Source organism: Accipiter gentilis, chromosome 24 (assembly GCF_929443795.1).
Source record: "Accipiter gentilis chromosome 24, bAccGen1.1, whole genome shotgun sequence".
Classification (NCBI taxonomy): Eukaryota; Metazoa; Chordata; class Aves; order Accipitriformes; family Accipitridae; genus Astur; species Astur gentilis.
This window is the reverse complement of record NC_064903.1, coordinates 16,881,600-16,904,534: the sequence shown is the minus strand read 5'-3', so window position 1 is coordinate 16,904,534 and position 22,935 is coordinate 16,881,600. Positions and strand designations below refer to the sequence as shown.

General features: G+C 50.5%; 1 protein-coding gene across 1 annotated transcript; it reads right to left on the bottom strand.

Annotated features, from left to right (window-relative positions):
• Positions 1-19,422: 19,422 nt before the first annotated feature.
• Positions 19,423-21,991, bottom strand: ZIC3 (Zic family member 3). The gene is made up of 3 exons (XM_049827903.1): positions 20,935-21,991; positions 20,152-20,315; positions 19,423-19,605 (listed from the first exon to the last, which is right to left on the bottom strand). The coding sequence occupies exons 1-3, from the start codon at positions 21,989-21,991 to the stop codon at positions 19,423-19,425; spliced, it is 1,404 nt and encodes a 467-aa protein (XP_049683860.1).
• Between the last annotated feature and the right edge of the window lie 944 nt (positions 21,992-22,935).

Here is a 22,935-nt window from a genome sequence, read left to right as displayed (position 1 = left end):
GAAGAAAAGGGACCAGACAGAGGTCTGTGAATGCCATGGTGGACTCTGGATGTAAAGGATCCCCGGGACAGGACCCCCACCCCTGGCAGGCTCATTTCAAGAGCTGACCTCTCTGACTGAGCTTTTTATAATTTTTTTTAATTTTTTTTTTTTTTTTTTTTTTTTGCACACCACATGTCTCCTTTCCTTTCTTCCAGTCCATCTGAGACACGCCTGCAGCCCGCACACACCAGCTCACCACTGTGTGAGTGCTGCCACCTTCTTCAATTCCACCACTTGTTTTCTCTCTCTCTCCCCCTCCATTTCAGTCCTCTCTGATGTGAGCCAGGCCACAGCTGCGCACACTAAAACATCCTGGGCTGCCCTGTTTACCCTGTCCTTTCTGCCAGCCACAACAAGAACATGACTCTCCCGTAGCCCAGGCAAAAGACTCACAGAATACTCCGCATTCTCCAACCACCTCTACGGCAGCTGCTCTTTCCACCTTGGAGGATTCACCATCTTTGTCCGATTTACCCCTTGCAGCCTTAAGTGCTGGTATTCCCATTCCCCACAGCACTCACCCTTTGTATGGAGGGGCTGCACCTCCCACCAGAGCTTCCCTCTGCACAGAGGATGCTGCTATTCGTCTGCCCCTCTGGGAATAATTTATTTTCTCAGTATTTCACATCACTTTTGCACTGGACCAGCAACTACAGAAGGCTGTGAGAGAACAGAGAATCAGGCCCAGCATCTTTTCCCGTGAGAGAGTTTATCTCAGCCAGTTTTATCTCAGCCAGCTTCTGGCACGACTCCATTTGCACGGCTCCATCACCTGAGCTGACCAGTCTGCTTTTTCAGTTAGGAACTGCAACACCAGAAGGATGCCCCAGAGCCTGAGGACCACAACTTCTTCACTCTCACCTTAAAGAAGGGAGCCCTTCATTGCAAAGCAGCATCTCAGCCCCTTTGAGAAGCACCACCAGGACTCCAAAGAAAGGTGCAAAGCATAGTTTGCCTCACCCAAGTCTGTAACAACAGCCTGAGACACCACTCCTTGCAGCCAAAGCCCCCAAACAGCAAAGCTGCTCCTCTAGCAGGCTCTTCTGCTAAGGCAGTCTTTTACATAGCCCCCACCCCAAAGCTGGCCCATCTCTACTCTTCTACAAATCACTACCTGCTGTACAGGTCTTCCTCTAGTTGTTACCAAGGGGGTCATTAACTCCTTCCCTGCCAGCCACTGGAGGTTTGTCTAGCTTATGACAGCTCCCCATCTGTATTTCCTCTTCCCAATGCCTCTGAAATGAAAAAGGTCTCCCCCTGCCATAAACACGTACGGGGCCCTACCTACAGAAGAAGGTCATCTGGCTGTTCACTTAATCTGGAAAATCGTTGCCTTCATTTATATTCCTCAATGCAAATGTGAGCTTCCAAACGTACAAAGTGGTTCAACTGGAAATCTCAGCCCTGAGGAATCTTCCCCCACCTGCAACTGTCCCTGTTGACTACAGACCTCTCCCCATTTCTTTTACCAGCAGAGAGAAGGTGAAGCCAGACTCACCCCTGCTATAATGCCATTAGGAGATATTTGTGCCAGCTGAATCCAGCTTCAGTGGAGTTACAGAGTAAATGAATTTGACCCAGAATTTTTCTTCCTACAAAGTACAACTGAGACCCTCGACATATGGATATTTCTTAAGGAAGTGATTTTCTGAGAACAATAGTGAACTTGAAGAGACTGACAATGCCTCTTTAGTGGTTTGGCTAGTAGAAGAAGGTTATCAAGTTGTCCCAGGGAAAAAAAAAGTGAACTCTGAACTAGATATGCAATTTTTGAATTGCCAGAAAACCATTGATTTAGTATCTAATCAGATCATTGTGTTTTTACTCATTCATGCTCAATTCATCAAGAAAAGCGGTTCATTAATCTAAAGAACTAGGCATAAAATTTATATATCGACTACTCTGTTTTATTGCCAAAGCCTACTGTATTATACTTCAGTTTTATGTGCGTTATAATAAAAAGCATGTGTGAATTCTCATATTTTAAAACAGTTGTGCATCCGTGTGGTTTGAGTTAATGTTTTTGAAAACACAGTCTCCACACGATGCTATCTGAAAATAGAATCTGCCTATGATAAAACTTTAACTCTTGAGATGTGCTATAATAGCATTTTGTGATAAAAAGAAATCCATTTTTGGAAAAGGGGCCTTAGCCATGTGCTCAGAAAACATTTTAAAAAAATAAAGCTTCTAAGGAGGCAAAGTAAAGACCAATTCACTGCAGTACAAAACAATCTCACCTCCACCGACGAGAAGAAATTCTTTAGACACTACGGCATGTGGAAAAAATTGGCAACCCCAGCCAGGTTGAAAGGCTAGAGTGAGTACATCAATAATCAATTCTTGTATCTTACCCAAGAAGGGGAAAAAAAATATTTCAGCCCAGGTACAGCTTAACATTATTATACAGTTGCATGTGCGTACTATATACTGGGAAACTGGAAACATGCTGTTGGCAAATGGCAGAATTAATCTCTGTATTCTTCATATATAATGAAGTCTGCAGTTGCAAGAGGATTATGAAACAAACGTTTGTTCCCACTTAACTGAGTCTATTTATCAACAGTAAATATCAGCAGCAGAGATAAGAATAATATCCAGTTTGTATTTTTCCGGACACCGTCAGAGAACAAGACCTCCTGCAAGTAATGAAAAGAAGATGAAGGTAAATGAAGCTCTAAATATTTGTGCAACATAATATTCACATTACTTATGTGCTGAAGAATAGTACTTATGTCAAATGATGGGTATTATTTTAACCATTTGTATTTCCATATTTTTTTAGACTGGCTGTGTGTACTTTGAGGATGTCCTAATGCAAGAAGCAGCATGTTTACAATGCTTGGCGTCTGTCATATAAATAGAAGTGATACACCATCTTCATTTGCTTCACTGGTAACAGGTGCTACCATCTCTAGTCTTCACCAAAGGTCAAATGCAGCTTTCTTAGAAATACTGAGCTCTATTATGCTAACAGACTTAAACGCAAATGGTTTTTTCTGCTGAGGGAGAAGTCTGTTTAACAATCAATGTCACAATATGGCCTATTGTTAGAACAAATTACCCAGTCCATTAATTACACAGCTATCTTTCCATCAGCTAGAAAAAAATACCCCCAATTACATACACATACTAAACAACCTGTTGTTGCAGTACAGCCAAAATGAATGGTGATGTAAAAAACAACAGTGTAATTCCCCTGGCTCTCCTGAAGTTAAACCAGGATGCTTTTGGCCCATTTGTCAAGGAAGTCAGCGCTTGTCTTGGGTGACTGATTTTTAGTGACAATTCCTAAGTAGCTGTCATATTCTGAAGTTGCTCACCCTGCCCTCCAGGGACAAGAGGCCGGCTTAAATTAATATTTGTGTCCAAGCAGTGGGAGCCTCACTATTGCCCTCTTGCTCTGGGGTGCAGAACCAGTGCCAAAACACCATCCTGATGAGCTTGTTTGGTTGTAGCACCTAGACATTGTAGTCATGGACGTCCTGGAGTCAGGACCCTGCTTCTCGACTATCTTTGTGTGTAAAACAAAAAAATCCTGCAACTAAGGGCCAGAACCTGAAGCTTCCCCTTCCCGGGAGAGACACCTAGGCTTCTGAGTTCACACTAGATCACATCCTGAGGCTCCAGCAAGATCTAGAGGTATTACATTAATGAACTTCTTAGCAAGCCATCCATCCCACGGTGACAGAAACTCCAGTCCCTGGTGATATGTGTCAAAGCTTCAGCATGCTTCAAGTATGTTCAAAATGACACTCATCCATACAAAACACGGTCATCTTCAGAACATTTCTGGGTAGTCACAAAAGAAATAACTAGGACCGTACATCCTTGTTTTGTTTCCAACTGTTAGACTTCATTATTCCACCCAAACAGCCGCTAAAAGGAACCCAAAGTTTCATATGGAAAGAGCAGCACAGAAAGTAGATTACAACCACCGGAAGACTGGGGACCTCATGAAAAATGAGCGTATGGTTCCCCCTGTGACAAGATTTGAGAACTCCAGCAAAGCCTCGAAACCCTTCTGTCATGTCTGGTTACCTCCACTGCATAATATGCCTCTCAAAATATGTTCGTCTTTTGCACAAATGGGAAATCTTCACTCCCGAGTGAATCTTGGGCAGTATCTAATGACACAGCGAAGCAAGCCCAGCACGCAACCTTCCATGGGGTGTTCAGAGCAACAGGTGAACGTATCAGTGGTATGTCTGCAGGAAGAGGCACAGACAGACACACATTCTCCTGCCCCTCAGACAAGATTACTAGCCGAGGCTCAGCACCATGCTATGTTAACTCTTCCTGACCAAGGCTGTCCTGGGTTTAACCAGCTCAGAACAGGCAGCAGGAAATGGGGCTGCCTGCGTATGCCCTGAGGGATATAGGCGATATCTAACAAAGACTGGAGTCCATATCAGATCTGCATTCACGGGACTGGAGCTTCCAAAGTGGCAATGGAGAAGCGATACCTTTGCCTGATGACTCCCACCTGGGCTCGCACTAAAAAGTCACAAGATGAAAACAAGCTACAGTATATGATGGCTCTGATGTTGTTTCCCTTTGCAACCTCTCCGGTTAAATCCTGCTCTTAAGGTGTGTTGTTCACAATTATGATACAAATGACTTGTGGTATGTATTTCAGCCAATCCATTGCAACAATTACGTGAGAGGATCCACTCTTCACAGAGCACTATTACGCAGTGAGTTTGGACACCTATATCGCAGCACACTGCATCATACCTGAGCAGTACAAATAAGCTCCATCTAATACCTGGTTTTGTCTTGGTTAATACATCTATTCAGCAAAGCAGGCACCATCAGGAAGATTTAAGCATATACATAAAACTAAGCATACATCTAAGAGCTTTACTGAATACATGTCCCTTGCAGCCTTGTGATAATCATGTATGTATCTTCGCAGAAACAAAATGTTAATGAGTATTCGTCAGAATCCTTTTTGCTTCACATTAAAAATACTCTTTGTGCAAGTGTTCCCAGGAGAACAAGGAAGAGAGGATGGAGACTCCACAGCTCTCTGAAGGCTTTTATACAGCATTCATCCTATTTTGTCCAACTCAATAGCGGCTTCTGCTTCAACCACAAGCATACGTCACCATCACCACTACCCCCTAAAAAGGCAGATATGGATTCACGCTAAAAACGACTGTGATGAAGACAAAATTGGCTGAGTATCATCATGTAAAGATGGACAGAATAGACTGAGTGGAGACTGTAAAAGAAAATGATGGGTGACCAAGAGTACAGGCACAGAATAAGAGCTGAAAGCCAAACCCATTTAAATAAGCCCAATGACAATCTCAGATAAAGACTGCTTTTGGGCAAGGGCTGGCTGAAAGAGGCTTGGAGTGGGAACAAAAACTGACTCTTGATGTTTTGCTTACTGCAGTATCCAGAAGCTGGTGCATCCTCTTGGTGAAGACGCAGAATCATATCGAAGTCATTTCTGTTTCCCCTCTTACAAGCAAACAAGCTGCATGCCCCCAGTTTTGACTAACCACCTGATTTGAAAGCAGTGAGGCTCCAGAGCAGGCAGCCAGAGCGACTGTTTTCCCTCAGGGAGCAGAAGTGACATTGTGCCTGAAGTTAAAGACATTGAGGCCAAAGAACGTCTGCGTCTGGACTTTAGGTTCATGCTCACATGATAACAAGTTTCAATGCAAACCTAGGGACATATGGTGTCCTTGACTCCAACGAGTCAAGTTTTACTAGACGGTCAGTAGTGTGACACCATCCCCTGGCGCTTAGCCACATCGTGGGGCTTTTCAGCTCTTCTCAGACATTTGGGTCCCGACAACAAACAGCAATGTTTGTTAGCACTGGCTGTGGAGGCTCCCTGGGGAATGTCCTCCACCACCCTTCCCACGGTGGGCACCCTGCATTTTCCAGCTCCCACATCCAACAGGCCTTGAGTTTCAGGCTCTGGGCTTGAATTAATGGCCACGACTTCCCAGTAATACATCTATGACAGTCAGTTGGGGAAATGCGCCACCGGAGCAAACACTTCCCCAAATATTCCAAGGGCTCTGTAGCATCTCCTGACAAGCATTAAGTACAGGGAAGTTTGAAAGTCAAACTGTGCCCTCAGAAAGAGTGGCCATTTTGCTGTGATAATGCCGTGCAGGCAGCATCTCCCCACACCGCCTTTCATGCAGTCCCAGTGGTGAAGCAGGACACGGATTCCCATTATTAGCAGCTCTCCAAAGTACAAGAGACAAATTATTGCCTGGTAATAATTATTAGTGAGAAGAGTCTTTTGTACTCTAAGATTTTTGTTTACCGCCTTGCATTGCAAAAAGATTTTGAATTATCTCCCAGCCAAAGGAGCGGAGACGCAGGTACCGAGGCGGCACCAAAAAGCGCTTGTTTGACCCAGGCACAGCTCAGCTCCGAACGGCTGTCACCATAGCACGGTGCAAGCAAAGCCACCAACCCACTTTGCACAGATCTGCTTTTCAAACGCGAGGAGCCCTGGCAGTTCGAGCGCAGCCACCACTGGAGGGATTTGGCAGCGCTCTCGTTTGCTGTTTTACGTCACTCCCCGAAGCCAGGGCTCGGACTTCCCAGGCCTGTCTCCTAACTGCGGGAGCGCGGTGCCCTCCCGAGCCCTCCCCACCCCTCTCTCAATGCCCTAAACTGACTGACGGAATTAGATTTGTGGAGTGAACTCGGTTGCTTTTGATCTCTATTCAAGGTGCCATCAAGGGATCTTAATAGGTAGTATCTTAGCAAACGCTTTAAGGCCTGAAACCGTCATTAAAGAAACTCCTGATTCTCACACTTGTCTGAAAGAATAGAGGAGCAAGCTGGCTTCAAATGCCAGTTGACAGATGGGAAGACATATGGACTATAGGATTGCTGATCTAAAGAGTCAGAGCCATGGTCAGGCTGAGGAAACATACATCTTTATTTTGATGTTGGCCTCAAAGGGAAGAGGTCTGAGCCAACAGAAAGGGGAAAGGGCAGAAAATACCACAAGTCTGAGGCCAGGATTGCTTTGAACTCGAGGACAAATATACTAAACGGTACCAAGTTGACAAAAAGGCTTCCTGACACTCCGTGTCTACAAATTTAGCAGTCTGACCCATATAGCTGCTTGATGCGTTTTCAGTAACGAGCCGAGTGAGGATCAGTAACGCTGATGCAATCTCTTGTGGCACCCAAGAAGTTTGTCATTTCTTCCAGCGCCAGCTATTCATGGAGACACGGCATGGAGCGGGATGGAGGCACATGGGAGCACTTTGGGTTAAAGCCCCCGTGATCCTTCTGCCAGTCTTTGGAGGGGCTACAGAAGTACAGGATCACCCCGTGCCACCGACCAGTGGACCCCTGCAGATCATCGCTCCTCGAGTCCTGTATTTGTTTCTGTACTGGCTCTATATGGAAAAAAGTATGACCCCATCCCAACTCATTAACATTGCGCATAGCATTTTCTGTAAAACTCCCCCTGGGACACTTAACTGTATTCCTTTCCAGCACTGAAAAAATGCTCAGGATAAAGTTTAGACATTTGGAGCCTTCTGCTGAATTTAAATGGCTGTGCGAGGAATCCATGAAACAAATGAAGGGACAGATATCCTATTTTCTTCCCAGAAAAAAAGCAGAGCCTTTTAGTTCACTGTCTTTCTTCATGTCGTCTTTTTATCACAAGTGTGCACTGATGAAACTACTTTAATGCAGTCTGTTCCAAGAGATTAAATTGAATGTCTGTGTAGAGTTTCAGGGCTCAGCAGCATAGCATGGCAGCTTCGTTTCACATCTCCGGGACACTGGGCAGGCATAAAAATAATTGCAGACTCAGAAACGATCAAGGAATGTATCCCGGCTGCAACAGATGCTGTATTAAAAGGAAAGACAAAAGCCAAAGTGCATAATGAATTTTAAAAGATTTCTTTATCAAACATGTCATTTGTTTGAAGGACTGAATTGCTGGCATCAGATGTGGCAGATCAGCTTGTTACCAAAGTGAAACATGAGGACTGCTACGCAATGGCAACTGATGAGTCAATTGAAATCACTGATGTTGCTCAAATGCTCATCTTCATTTAATATGTCAATGGTCAGAAGTTAACCAGAGACCTTCTGTTTTTGTCGCCACAGAAGCAAACCAAAGGCTACAAAATACGGTGTGCTAGCACTGAACCTCAGAGGCCCTAATATACTTAATGGGAGCTGACGCTCCAGCTACAGTTGTCTGTGAAAAATAATTTCTGACAAACTCCTAACAACTGAACTCAGGCTCGTGAGCATCAGTGCCTTGTCCATCAAACCGTACTCTGAGCTGCATTAAAAGCAAGATATTAAAATGGCATTAGATTACCCAGAAACACAGTCGTCTGTCTAAGGCTGACACCTATTCCTTGTGCTGATTATTTCAACTTTCTCTTTATGGGAATGTTGTTGAAGGGAACAGTTTGCTAAGTATTCAGGCGGTTTGCTGATTGATAAAAATACAAATAATGCTTGGTAAAAATAGAGAAAGCTATTTTAAACATTTCCCCCCTCCAAAACAAAAACAAAACAAAGCAAAAAAACCCAAAACCCAAACCAAAACCAAAACCAAAGATACTTCCTCCATCCTTCCTAGCCATTTCTAGGTTACCTGGATAGGATTTCTTAAGTCTTGCTACAACAAGTCTAAATAATCTTGTTGAAAAATCTTTAAGATTTTCATACTTTAGAAACCCAGAGCGATAAAGCAGAAAGGGTGACTTCATACAAGCCAATTTTCAACAGAAGCACCCATCTGGATTTCTCACTAGAGGAAATAGCAAACTGACCGACAGAGTGTAAAATCTCTCTCAGGATCTTCGGGACATATTTCGAAGATTTTACTGCAGAGGCAAGTCTTCTCTGAGCTTGGTAAATAAGCCCCTGGCTAAACTTGCTGAGAACATGCAGGCAGACTTAACTGGTCGGGAAAAGCTTTCAGCCTGGTTTGCTCTACGGCCTGCACTGCTTACTGCTTTTTTCTGCCCCGACATTTCCATCTCCCCTGCCATCGGAGGCAGACGGGAGCGAGCGGTGAGCAGCCCGGGGGTCTCCCGCTGGCGCCCACCCGGCAGTGGGAGAAGTCGCTCGGTGCCTAACGAGACGGAGAGGAGGCCCCATGCCTCTGCCCACGACCAGCGTGCAGCCTCAATCCAGCTGCAGCACGATGCCTAGTAAATGCTCTGGGATTTGTTAAAAATGAGGCTTTTCTAATACGCTGAAGATGACAGACCTCAAGTTGTCATATATTAAAATGGTGCGTACATTCCTTCCTCCGAGTAACCAATAATGGGACCAAAATCCTTGCCAACTCCGGTCTGTCCCTCCTGCCAAGGATTGTTTGAGCTCGGCTCATCCCGAGTGCCCCCATTGGGATCCAGATATAGATTAACGCAGTTTTGAAATACACAAGGGCCACAATCATGCAAGGCTTGATCCAACCCAGACTGGAGTCCATGGAAAGGTCTGCATTGACGTAAGCGGACAGAGAGCAGCACCATCGCGCCTGCTGCTGAGAAACCAGCCCCGGTCCCTCCGTCGCGGCAGGACCCGGGCTGTGGCCTCCAAAAACAGAGGGGAGCGGGAGCCCTGGGGGAGCAGGAGGGCAACAACAGCTCCCCGAGGGTCCCGAGGCCGGTGGGCCCCGAGCCGCCTGCGGGAAACCAGCCCGCTCCTTCCCCCTCGCAGCTCTGGTCCGGATTGCCAACGGGCTCCGTCACCGGCCACGTCCCACCGCCCCGGCGCGGGACCGGCGCCGGCGATGCCCTGGCGCGCTGCACCCGCGCACGGCTTCGTCGCGGGAGCCAAAACTTGCGTAGCACCACAGGCTGCTTCCCACAGGGCAAATCCCGTGCATGTCTCCAGAGACTCACGCACTTTTGTGGGGGCTCTGCCTGAACAGCCTGCAAATGCAAAAAGGCTCAGCTGGACGTATTCACACACAGGGACAAGGAGCAGCTCCTCGCTGCTGCACCAGCCTCGCCGCCTTTCACTCCCCTATTCCTCCTTCGCCAACCCACATCTCTTTTGTTCCTCCTTTCCCCATTCCCACGTTTTTTTGTGCTGCCCTCCCAGGCATCCCCTGCGCTACCCGACAGCCTGCCCTTCCACACTCTTCTCCAAGTTTGCTTCTCAGCCATCGTTGCTTTGGGATTTGCTGCAGTCACAGGACCAAGAATCGAAATGGGGAATTACCAGCCTTGGGGCCCTCTCCCTTTTACAGTCTCTGGTACTGGTATAGTGCTAGTAGGAGACAGTACCAAGCCAAGGGGGGCAGCATTCATGCATGCGCTAGCCCCCAGCTTGGGGCCTTCTACTCTATCACAGCAATAAAAAACTGCCCATTCAAGTCCTTTGTCTTAAAGATTTCCATCCTGGCTACAGCAAGTGCAGATTTATTGGTGGGAGCGACTGCAGGAGGAATAGTAAACAGCACGCGCGTGTGTGCCTATGTGCCAGCGCGCGGGATGCCGTGCCTCTACCGAGCGCGGCAGAAACTCACGACAGTCCAGATGAAATATGTGACTAATATAAAACGGGTTTCCCGGTGCATTTAAAAAAAAATAATAAAAAAAAAAAAAATCATTTGGCATCTTCTCTCATGACATACGCGGCACAGTCAGAGCGTCGTGGGGATGCACTGATGAGGGAGAACCGAAGCCAAGAGAGACGGCTGACTACGCTGGATCCGAGGAATCGGACACCTGCCTTATTATGAACAGTGATGCACAGCGTGGCCTCCGCTTTCTCACAGGCCTCCACTCACGCAAGCTAAATTGCACAACCTGTATTCGCCGCTCCCCGCGATCGTCCTTTTTAAAGGCGCAGCCTCACACCCACCGCGAGAGCCCGGCCAAGGCTCTCCCAAAACCCCGGGCTTCCCACCCCAAACTTCCTCCTGCAGCCTCCCAACCCTTCCACGGAGGCACATAGAACGCTTCAACACTTGTTGACACTTCAAAATAATACGTTAATAACGATAAAATCAGCAGCCACATCTCTCGTTGACTTCTGTAGGAATTTTGCCGGAGAAAGGATGGCAGGACACAAGTCCAAGCACGCTGAGTGACATCTTATATTTTCCAAACCGTCCTCAGATTTTTCATAACATCTAGCAAGCAAGTTGCTGACAGAAGCAGGATGGTTGCCTGTTTGTTGGGCAAGAATACTTTGCGATTCAGTAGAATACCAAATTTGGTAGAATGTCTTCCACTTTGGTAGAAGATATTACAAACAACTGTGCATTTTAACACGTTTTCGCATTACGCATCATTCATTCTGGGGAGGGGGTGGTGATCATTTTCTGCAGACAGCTAGCAACGTTTCCAAGAATGAAAATGTTCATCGAAAGATAATGAAAACCAGACATTTAGTAACATTTTCATTTTGCATGTTTAAATATTTATAACTATGTTCATAAAACCACATGTTTGCTCTCCTAATGCTCTAGTGATTGTGTTTATGAAATGCAGTATTTCTCCGATGCCCCTTCCTTGCGTCAGCTTCTCTGCCAGGCGCGATTTACTCGCGCTGCGGCACTGATGACTGGCTTTTATGTAAAAGACTGTCCGAGATTAAGAACAGAAAATTACTGTAAAGAAGTAAACATATTTTCAGGACATTAATGTTTCACTGATGCATATGTGATTTTAAACTTTGTAGGGGGCATTTATGCTGACTTAATTCTTTCACTGCAATTTACCGTCAATCTGGAAGGAAACTATTTCTTAACCTACGGCAAAACAATGAAATCTAGAAATATAAGCGTGATAAAACTAAGATGCTGATATAAACTATTGTTCTCTCTAGAACATTTTTTTTTTTCCCCTGGCTTGCATGAAAATTAAATGACAACAAAGAATTTTGCTTTAATACTGCAGTTGCTCGAGTTTGTGCTATAAATTTCTAAAAAGCGGATCAAGTGGCCACAGCCTGAAGTTGGGACTATTACACTTAGCAGACCCAGATGTGAGCCCACTATATTCTTCTCTGTTGCTCTGATTACAGACATCATGATATAGCTTACATGGTCCGTTCTGGTGTATTAAACAGACAGAGAAACCATGGCTGCAAGGCAAGGCTTGCAGAGCTCAGCCGTACAGTTAGGGACCCAGTGCAGGACCCAGTTAGCTCTTTATCACACCATAATTCTTAAAATGTCCCGTGTCAGCTTGTAATTTCAAAAAGGAACTAATGAGTATGCAGGCCCTTTTTTTTTATTATTTATTTTCCTTTTTTTTTTTTTTTTTTTTTTTTTTTTTTTAAAAAAACGTTTCCAACCTGAGATTTTGGAAAGGGTCAGGGAACTCCTCTGAAATCAAGTCCTCAGCAACATAAAGTGAGCACCAACAGAGCGGTTTTATTTTAATCTCAGCCCAACATCCTCCCGAAGGTACAGGGAGTATCTTCAAGGCGCAGTTTCAACTCCTTTGGTCCTTTGCCTGCCTTCTCCTTCCGCATCAGCAAAGAACAAAAAGGAAACAGAAAAAAAAGTAGCAGATTGCAACATCACATTGGTATCCCATTTTAAAAACAAAATGAGTGGTGCTAAGCCTTTAAAGTAAATCACTCCACTTACTGCATTATTTTAAAATACTTCTGCAGGCCAAGATTAAAAATTAAATATATATTTTACTGCTGCAGTGTTAGCAATTCTTACAATATTATCAATAGCCTCATTTTAAAAAATATAAGTCAAGCTCCAGAATCAGGCAATTACATGAAAACTTGAGCTCCACTTTAAAACACAGGTATATGCCCCTTTGGCCTTATAGCTGTCACCAGAAAAAAAAAGGGGGGGCAAAATAAGAATCCAGCCAGTGAGGCTCACAGCACTGAAAAAAATAGGAGAAAGAGGAAAAAAAAAAATAATTTATCCACTTTTTTTTTCTTTCTGAATCTTGTCAAATTAAGCAAGTCCATTTCAAGGGTGCCTGGAATGTGATTTTTAAATATTTATGATTGACAGTTTCAGCAAGTTCCTGCAGCATCTTCTTTCTAGTAAAAATAAATATTATGGGAAAAACGAGTATTCTGGGGAACATCTGCCTCCCTCAGCACCAGGAGTCCTTGCACCAGTGAGCAACCAGAGTCCAGTTCTTGCAAAATCTGCATGCGTTGGAGGAACTCTAGTCACATAAGCTGCTGCACAGAGATTTTTCTCTTAATTAAAGATAGTATTTGAGTCCAAATTCAGACTTTTCCTATAGTTAAGACAGAATTTCTCTCACCGACCTCAACACAAGTTTTACTTTTTTCTTGAGATTATCGATAATTACGGAGAAGCTCAAGTCCATGGATTTAATAGGATGCTAAATGCAAACAAAAGAAATGTTTATTTTCAGTAAGAACACAGTGAAGTGGTGGAAACCTTAAATTCAACTGCATTCTACTAACACAGGTAAAAAAAACCCCAAACACAGAACAAACGAAAATAAGGAAAAAAGCAAACAGAAAGAACAACATCATCTTGCCCAAAACAGTAAAAGAATTATGCTATGTCAGCTATGGAAAGCAGCAAGAATACTTCTAAAAAAAACCAAACCAAACACAAGATTTTGCACTGGAATAATGTCTCAGTGAAACTGGGAGGAATTTAAAGAAGAGATAAGTAGGTAATTTTATTTAAAGCAAATCCTACATGCTGATTCACTGCCTCTCGAGCCTTTCTGGCTGTAGCTGTATTTTCCAAAGGGGTTATTCTCTGTGGCATACAAATGCAGCACGCCCATGGCTAGCAGAAACCAAAATCCCGACGTTTTCTACCCTGCTGTGACCCTGCCAGCTAAAGGCCACGTCCCGGTTTGTGAATAAAGCACAACACTCATTTCTGCTCCCAAACCCCACTCGCTCCCCCTGAAGCACAGGGAGCGGTGACAGCCCCGCACCTGCCCGGGCAGGCACAGCCCTCCGCGCAGGCTGCAGAGCAAAACACCTTTTTTTTTTTTTTTTTTCCCCCCCATACCAAACTCTGCCAATGTTCCACTTTTTGCCTGCCCACAGACCAGTTTCTGCCCAAACATCGGAGACGGAGACGCTGGAAGGCAGGTACGGCGCAGCCTCCTCAAAAGCTGCAGATCTCTGCCCAGCCCCTTGCTCCACCATGCCAAGCACCCAAAAAAACCCGCCCCAAGAGCCATTTTGTGTCTCTGGAAATACCACAGGCCCAAACTGGGCTTATAGGACGCTCCGAAAAAGGACAAAAACCATGGGAATAGCCCTATTCTGCATGTATCCTTTATGCTCCTCGGCCATTAAGCCTCTCCAGCTTCCCCAGCCTCCTTCCAGCCGGCAGGACCGCCGGTGACTTTTCCCCTCTCCGAGTTTCCCGGCTGTCCCAGGTCAGGCTACCTTGTCCAGCACACATGGGAACGAATCCCCAACGCGCGGCCTGGGTCTCCCTCGAAAGGAACTTCGCGTATCGCCCATTCAACCATTTCAAAGACGAGCTTTGAAAATTTCAAAGCTGCCACTATTGAACAAGTTGCCAAAACAAAATCATTCAGCTAAACTCTTTTTCCCCCCCTGCCCTTTTTATTAAAGTTTCTTTTCACACAAACATTTGAAATGGAGAAACGTTACCAAAGCATCAGCTAAAAGAAAACCTAAGCAGCACGCAACCTCCTTCACTGAGAATAAAAATTAGCATCTTAATATTAAAATATATCTGCGCCTCCTTAGACAACTGCCTCCCCGGTTTCTGCAGAGGGTTTTTCCACGGCTAGTCCAGAACAGATGTCTGTAAAGCCATCCTAACACCGTCTCCTACCAAGTCTGCAGGGCAGGTCCTTGCTTTGCCATTCTCACTCACCAGCGTAAGCTCTTACGCAAGCTTTTTTACTGCCTGCAGTTGCGTTCAGGTAAGCAGGCACTTGCAAGACATCGATTGTATTTTTAACCCATACAAACGGCGTAACAAGGTTAACCAAATGTCTGAGTTCAGGGGATGTACAGATTAGCCAGTACGATACAAATTATTCCCTTCTGCACACTCCACAATAAAATTAGATTTCTGCAAAGAACTTAAGGCTCTCTCTAGAGTTTTACCTCTCCAAAACAAGAGCGCATCTCTGCAGAGATATTTTCCATATTGTTTGATCATACTAGCAGCATAAATAACAGGAATGGTTTATCAAACGCTCATGAAAGTTAGGCTCAGCTAAAAGAGCTGCTGTTAGTGTGTGGTGCTTTTAATCTGGGAACGAACATTATACTGAAAAAAAAATGCAAACACACAATACTACACCCTCTCCACTACTTCAGAGCTCTACAGCCGACGGAGTTACTATAGGAACTTAATTCCTGGTGCCGTAGCGGCGAGACACTTGAACACAACCTCATCAAATGCCTTCAGGACTCTGCCTTCACACTGTGTGCAGCCGCTAGCTGCTAATGGCACGCGCAAAGCTTGAAAAAAAAAATAATATTATTTTCATAGGATTACACCAGACACAGAGACAGATATGCAAAAACAATGACACCAAAGGAATCAAAATATTCATGGCTCATAAAGCGTGGTGGAGAAGGAATGGCTCCAGCTGATCGCCTGCCTCTGCTTAGATTCTTTATAGCACAATGAATCAACATTACCCCTTTTAGAAAACCATCCCGAGTTCTGTTTATCTGGGGACAAATCCACCTAATCCCGCTCATACAAGCAAGCACAGCAACTTCAAGGGAGCTGCCAGTCTGGGAGGAGGACAGCAGAATACGGCCCCTTTTTGTGAACAGTCCCGGGACTCTTCTGGGGTGCGACACAAGACCCGTGATTAATGACACACTAAAAGCTGAGCTAACATGGCACCTGCTCTGCCCGCGCTGTCCTGCCCCGGCCGGCTCTCTAACGCTTTCGCCCGAGCTGCGAGCGCAGGGAATGCCCGCAGGTCCCCGCTGCCAGGCTCTGGCGTTGAAAATCATGAGCTGTCTCACCCCGACTCACAAAACCGGCCGAAGAAATCTGGGAAAAAAAAGGCAGGGTCTTTCCCGTTCTCCGCATCTCCCTGCAACGAGCAAGGGCGAAGGAACAGAGCCTTTTTGCTTCTTTTTTACAGAAGAACCTTTCTTATTTGTCCATGAGAGCTGACTCGGCAGCAGGGTGAGACAGCTCTTCCCTGGCCTTCACCCCCGAGGTCTCGGGGCCGGCAGCAGCCGGGGTGGGGGGGCAGAGGCAGTGCACAGACAGCAGCACCCCCCAGCGCAGCGTGCCGTGCTCCGGGGGGGACACACAGCCCCTCCTGCCCCACCTCACCCTGCTGGGGCTGATCCCTGGGCTTTGCGAGCATTTCACGGCCAAACAGGTCCCCAATTTCGGCACCCATTCCTCCATCCCAAACCATACACGCGCACACACCGGCTGCCCCTGCCTCATCCACGCACCATTTGGGGGGCGACGGGGTGGGGGGGTGGAGGCTGCAGAGTGGCCAAGGGGGGCTTCTGACCTCAGCGGGCTGCGGACACCAGTTTGTACACCCCTTCCCCATACTGGGCGCGAGAACCGGCTGGACGGGAAGGCCCCAGGGTGGGGGACGGGTTGGCTACCCAGGGGAAACCAAATGATCCGGGATGCTGGTTTGAAGTCCTAGCTATAAAAACGGCTGGGGCTGTGCTTGCCAGCCCAAGGAAGCAACTGCAGGAGCAAGCAGGAGGACAGGCACGCCAGCACGGCCGGAGAGCCCGGGAGACCAGCCGGAGCCGCTATGGGGTCGGGAAGGGCCCCCGCACCCAGCCCCCCCCCCCCCCCCCCCCCCCTCCATGGGGATGCTCCCCCGGGACCCGGAGATGCTGCATCCTCCCAGCCGCACCCCGACGGGGCTCCCCAAGGTGGATAACCGCGGCCACAGCAGAGCCCCCTGCTCTGTGCCGGCATTTTGGGGACCGACAGCAGCAGACGTCCCGGGGTGCTCCGCCGTCCAGCCCTACGCACCCGCGGAGCCCTGCGCACCCCACGCCTCCCCGGGTCCGAGCAAAGCAGTAACGAAACCGAGCCTACCGGCACATTTCCAAGCCTGGCGCGGTCCGGAGAGACGCAGACACGACCCAGGTGGGTGTCCGAGGAAAACCCGACGGCCCCGGGATGGCTCCGCTCCTCCTCGCCCACCGGGGTGCCCGGGAAGGGCCCGGGTCGGCAGCACTCGGCGTCCAGCCCCCAGGCTCGGCTCTGCGCACAGCGAGAGAAAGACTTCACAGAATAAAAGAAGCGGACATCCATGTCTGGTGGGGGCACCTCGAAGGGAACTATTTTAAGGGACCAGCCTGGGCAGTGATGAGCTGCACCAGCCTTGGGGATTGTTTTTGTTTGGTTGGTTTTTTATTCAGGTGGGCAGCCCAGAGGCTGCGATCCACGTTTCTCCCATCTTTTTCTGCCTGATGGACATTTTTTTTCTTTTTTTTTTGGAAGGGAGGAAAGGCTAGATTTGTTTAAACTTCATTTTGAAAGCATGCAAGGTTTCCTTCGCAGGTTGCTCACCCAGGCGGACCCTGTGGCAGGCTGGAGGGGACGAGCCACCCCATCCTCCCGCAGTGCCCCACGTCAAGTTCAAGATGGGCCCGTCTGGGGTCTCTCCCGGTCAGCAGAGGTACGGAGCCCGTGGTGCAGGTCCCTGCCTCCCCCGCCGGAGCTGGGGTTAGCCCGCCGTAACGTCTCTTTGCTCAGAGGATGCGGCTGCGGAGCCGCACTCCCGGGCTGGCCGTGCTGGAGGGGGGAGCACCGGCCACGCTCCGCCGGGGCAGGAGGCCATCTGCATCCCCGCCAGAGCTCCGGCTGGCCCGCCGGTCTCCTGGGGCACGGAGGTTTGCCGGTGGGGGGGGGGGGGGGGGGTAGAGAGGGAGGGTGTTTGTGCTGTTTCCACCATCAGGGCTCCTGGGCAGCGCCGGAGGTGAAGTTTCTCGGGCGAGACATCTCTGCTCAACCCCTTTTCTCTCCTGAGGATGGGGAGGCTTTTCCACAGCCTAGTTAGAAATAAAGAAAAAACCCCAAAACACCCCCACCAAACCCAAAAAACCCAAACAGACGATAACGGAGAAAGTCCGGCATGCCGCAAAGTCATCCCGGGGTTCCCCCAGCAAGCAGCCCGGTGCTGCACGGCTTGTCTGGCCCCCGCACCCCCCGGCGATGCATGCAAGGGGCGCCGGGCGCTGCGCAGCCCCAGCCCGGTACTCACCGTCGGGGCCTCCCCGTCGAGGCGGTTCCCGCCGCCCCTCTCCCACGGCGGTGCCGCTGCGCCCCGGGCTCCGTCCGTCTGTCCGTCCGTCCGTCCGTCCGCTCGGGAGGGAGCGAAGCCGTTGGGCGTGGACAAAGGGACCGGAGGAAAAGGCAGCGGGGAGGAGAAGGGCTTCACCCGGCATCTCCAGCCCGAAAACAACGGCCCGGTCCCGGCGGCAGTGCCGAATCGGGTCCGCGACGGCACCCGCCGCCGCTGCCCCATCCCCCCGGCGGAGGTCAAAAACGGCTCTTTCCAAAACAATAAACTTTTAATGCTAAAGCAGTTATAACCAAAAGCTGTACAGAGTTGGATTTTTTTTTTGTTGTTGTTTGTATTTTTTTTTTTGTTAGAAAACAATTTTTTCTCCCCCATAAATATTGTTCAGTTCCCGGCACTTTGTATCAATAATTAAATTACGAACGATAAATATGGCATCATGGATATGTATTTACAAAAAAAGTTATTACAAAAAGGCAACTGTTATACTAAACGTCACAATCTGGGTAGAATAAACACCACATCCTCATCCTGAAAAATACTGACCGACCCCATCAGACGAGAATACATTCACAAGTGTAATGCTTGGAGAGAGAGAAGGAGAAAGAGGAGGAGAGCAGAGAAAGAAGCAGCAGGAGAGCTAGAGAGGAAAGTTCAAGACATAACAGGACTTTGGCACGGTTTAAGACTGTAAGTTTAAACAATCACCACTAAGGCGAAGGAGAATTTTCATCCTCATGTCAACATCCCACCGAAAGAAGGAAAAACAAAACAAATTCAAAATAAAAAAAAAGTGGGGAATCGGAGGAAGAGGGACTGGGGCACGGAGGGAAAAAAAAAAACATCAAAGAAACGACTGCAACTGCAAAAAATGACCAAAAAAAAAAAAAAAAAAAAAGAAATCCAATCCTGAGAAAAGGACATGGTTAGTCCAGCGTCTGGGCTTGCAAAAAATAGTAATAATTATAATATAATAATAAAAGACCCCCCCCTCCGGATCCTGGCAGTTAACTAGGTGTAGCCCTATGCGGTCGTCGGTGTGGAAACTCCCTTTCCATGGGAGCGAGCTGCAGTTGGTTTGGTTTGTCCTTCTTTTTTTTTTTTTTTTTTTTTTTTTTTTTCTTTTTCCTTGTTCCCAACACATTTGGTCCAGTCTCTGGCCGGGCAGCAGCTGCCTTCACACATACCACTCATTAAAATTGGGGGGCAGTCCAGGGTTGTGGCCGGGGTTACTCTGAAGGGCGGCCGGCGGCGTTTTAGTGGAGTCCTTACTGCCGGCGGAGCCCACCGCAGGGGGGGTGGAGGACTCGTACCCCGAACTGGCTGCAGGGGAAGAGTCCGACCCCTGGGATTCGTGCACCTAAAACCAAGAGGCAGAGATGGGAACGAGCTCGGGGTCCCCGCCACCCCGCGGAGCCGGGTCGGGATGCTCCCCCAGGCAGGAGGGACACCGGGGTCCAAGCAGGCGGTTCGTGCCTTGCCCGGCCACCCCGAGCACCGGCGGCAAATGCCTGCCTCGGCTCCCGGCCACTTCGCTGCAGCATCCCGGTGCGTGTGTGGGGGCTGCAGCATCCCGGTGTGGGTTATGGGGGACTGCTGCCACAAGCCAGGTTGCATTTACGCAGCCCCCCCCCCCCCCCAGCCCCAGCACCGAGCCACGCTCTGGAAACCGGGCAGCGCTCGCACCGGTGGGAGCACAAAAAGAAACTACGCCATTTCCCCGGGCTGTGCTCCAGCCACGGCCTAGACACCGGGGAACCGCTCGGGCCGTGCCGGGAGCGTGGAGCGCTGCGGCAGGCACCGCTCAGCTCTGCCCTGCCCCGGGAAGACGAGCCCCGAGCACGGCAGCGACCGAGCATCCATCCCTGCTCAGGGATGAAAAGGGCTGGAGCGCAGGGGTGATTACCTTCATGTGTTTCCTAAGTGAGCTGGGGTGGGTGTAGGATTTGTCGCACACCTTGCAGATGTAGGGCTTGTCCGAGGTGTGGACGTGCATGTGTTTCTTCCTGTCGCTGCTGTTGGCGAAGCGCCTGTCGCAGCCCTCAAACTCGCACTTGAAGGGCTTCTCACCTGTGAAATTCAGAGAGGGTGAAGGAGGGCCGGTCCCCTCTCCATCCCCTGCCTCCTCCCAGGACAACCTCCGCCCCGCTCGCCCCACCTTGGGGATGGGATGCACGAGCACCACAGAAAACCAAGAAGGGGAAGACGGGCAGCGGGGTTTGTTACGTGTCGCATAAATTCGGGTCAGCCTTTATTACTTTTAATTCGCCTCCTGCCAGGCCCGCGCTGGGCTCCGGCGGGGACGGCGGCCGGGCGAGCCCAGGGAGGGAGAAGACCCGAGATAAAATTCAGCGGCTCGGACAGTTTTCCAAGACGCACTCGAGGATACAAGCCAAAATACCGTTTGCTTCCTGCCTTCCCCCCCCCGCCACCCCCTTCCCTCCACCCGCGCGGAGGGCTGAAGGGAAGCCGGGGCCGCAAAGAAAAACACTTCGACAAACACATCGCTGATTTAATTAGGAGAGACGCCAATCGGGCCTAAAAAAAACAAAATAAAAAGGAGCGGAAGCCGCCGCAAAGGAGATTTCGGCAGCACCGCCGCGGTTCCCCCCGCAGAGCGGCGGCAGCGGGGGGTGGCGGTGCGTGCGTGTGCGTGGGGTGTCTGCGGGGTGCGTGTCACGGGCCTTACCTGTGTGCGTCCGCTTGTGAATCTTGAGGTTTTCGGAGCGGGCAAAGATCTTGCCGCAGCCCGGGAAGGGGCAGGGGAAGGGCTTCTCCCCCGTGTGCACCCGAATGTGGTTCACCAGTTTGTATTTCGCCTTGAAGGACTTGCCTTCCCGCGGACACTCGTCCCAGTAGCAGATGTGGTTGTTCTGCTCCGGCCCCCCGACGTGCTCCATGGTGACGTGGGTCACCAGTTCGTGCATGGTGCTGAAAGTCCTGTCGCAGCTCTTCTTGGGCCGGCTGAGCTGGCTCTCGTCGAGCCACTTGCAGGACAATTCTTGCTTGATGGGCTGCCGCATGTACCGAAAGAAAGCCCCGGGCCCGTGGTGGTGATGGTGGTGGTGGTGGGCCGCCACGTTCATGCCCATATTCACGTTCATGTGGTTGTAGTTGTGGAACTGGGCGCCGGCGTAAGGGTCCGTGCGGGGGCTGGAGACGGCCCGGTACGGGTCCGGTCGCCCGAAAAGGTCCCCGCGCAGCCCCAGGTGCATCTGCCCGTTGTCCACATGCCCGTTGGGGGACGTGTGGCTCGGGCTCTGCTCGTGGAGCCCCGGGAAAAGCAGGTAGCCCGGGGTGTCCGGGATGCCACCGGGGCCGTGCAAGCCACCGGGGGAGCCGCCGAAGAGCCCGTGTTGCGCCGTACCGGAGGCGGCGTCCGCGATGCCGGAGCCGCGGTTGCGGAACAGAAAGTCGCGGGTGGAGTTGAAAGCGGCGGCCCCGCCGTAGGAGGGCACCTGCCCGGCGTGGTGGTGGTGGTGGTGGTGGTGGTGACCCAAGGCGCTGGCGTAGCCCGGCGCCTGCGGCGTGAACGCCGAGCTCTGCCCGGCGGCGAGGTCGTGAGGGGCCGCGTTCAGCTTGAAAGCGGCGGCGGCGGCGGCGTGCGAGGAGTCCCCGAAGGGGCCCAGCCCCATGCCGGCGGCGGCAGCGGCGTCGCGGCCCGGCATGTCGTGGTGGCGGGGCGCCGCGAAGCCGCCCACCCCCAGCGCCGGGAACTGCGGCCCGCCGTCCAGCAGCATCGTCATGGGCGCGGGGGCCGTCGGCGCGGCTGCAGCCTGCCCCCCCGCCCCCCCCTCCTCCGCCCCCCTACCCCCCCCCCCCAAAAAAAAAAAAAAAAAAAAAAAGTACAAAACCACCCCAAAAAAGCACACCCCCACCCCCCGCGGGCAGGCACGACCCCGGGGCCGCGGGCGGGCACCGAGGCGAGCACCCCCCCGGCCGGCACCAAAAAAACCCAACAAAACACCACCAAAACCAACCAGCCCCCAAAAAGCCACCCGCCCCCCACCCCCCTCCCTCCCTCCCTCCTTCCTTCCTTCCCAGAGGCGCCCGCCCGCCCCCCCCCCCGGGCCGGGCCGAGCAGGGCGAGGCGGCAGGGCGGCCGCGCTCCCGCTCGGCGCCGTCGGGGCACTGACGGGGCGCCCGCCCGCGCCTCGCACATAAAACCAACTCCGGGGCCAGGCCTCGCCGCCGCCAATGGGGAACCACCGGGGCCGCCTTCGTCACCTGACCCACCGCCCGTTCTTCTATTGGCGGCGAGGAGCTTGATTGGCACGCGCCCCGCGCCGCCGCGGCCGCTGATTGGGTGAGGGGAGCCTCGCAGGTAAAACGGGGAGGGGGGACACAGACGGGACATGAGGGGAGGGGGGGGGGGGGGGGGGGGCGGTCCGGCGCGCCGAGCCGAACCGAGGGAGAAGCGGGCACCCCCGCCCCCCCCCGTGCGTGTCGCTGTGTCCCGCTGCGTGGCCGTGCGCGGTGCCACCGCGCTCTAACACCCCCCCACACACACGCCCACCCCGTGTCCCGCCGTGCCGTGTCCCCCCCCCCCCCCGTCTGTCCGTGTCCGTCCGTCCGTCCGTCCCCCGCCACGCGGGACGCTCAGCCTGGGCGGCGCGGGGGGAGGCGTAAAAACCGCTGCGAAGCCGCCGCGCTCCTTCAAAACGAAAAATAAATTAATAAAAAACACGTT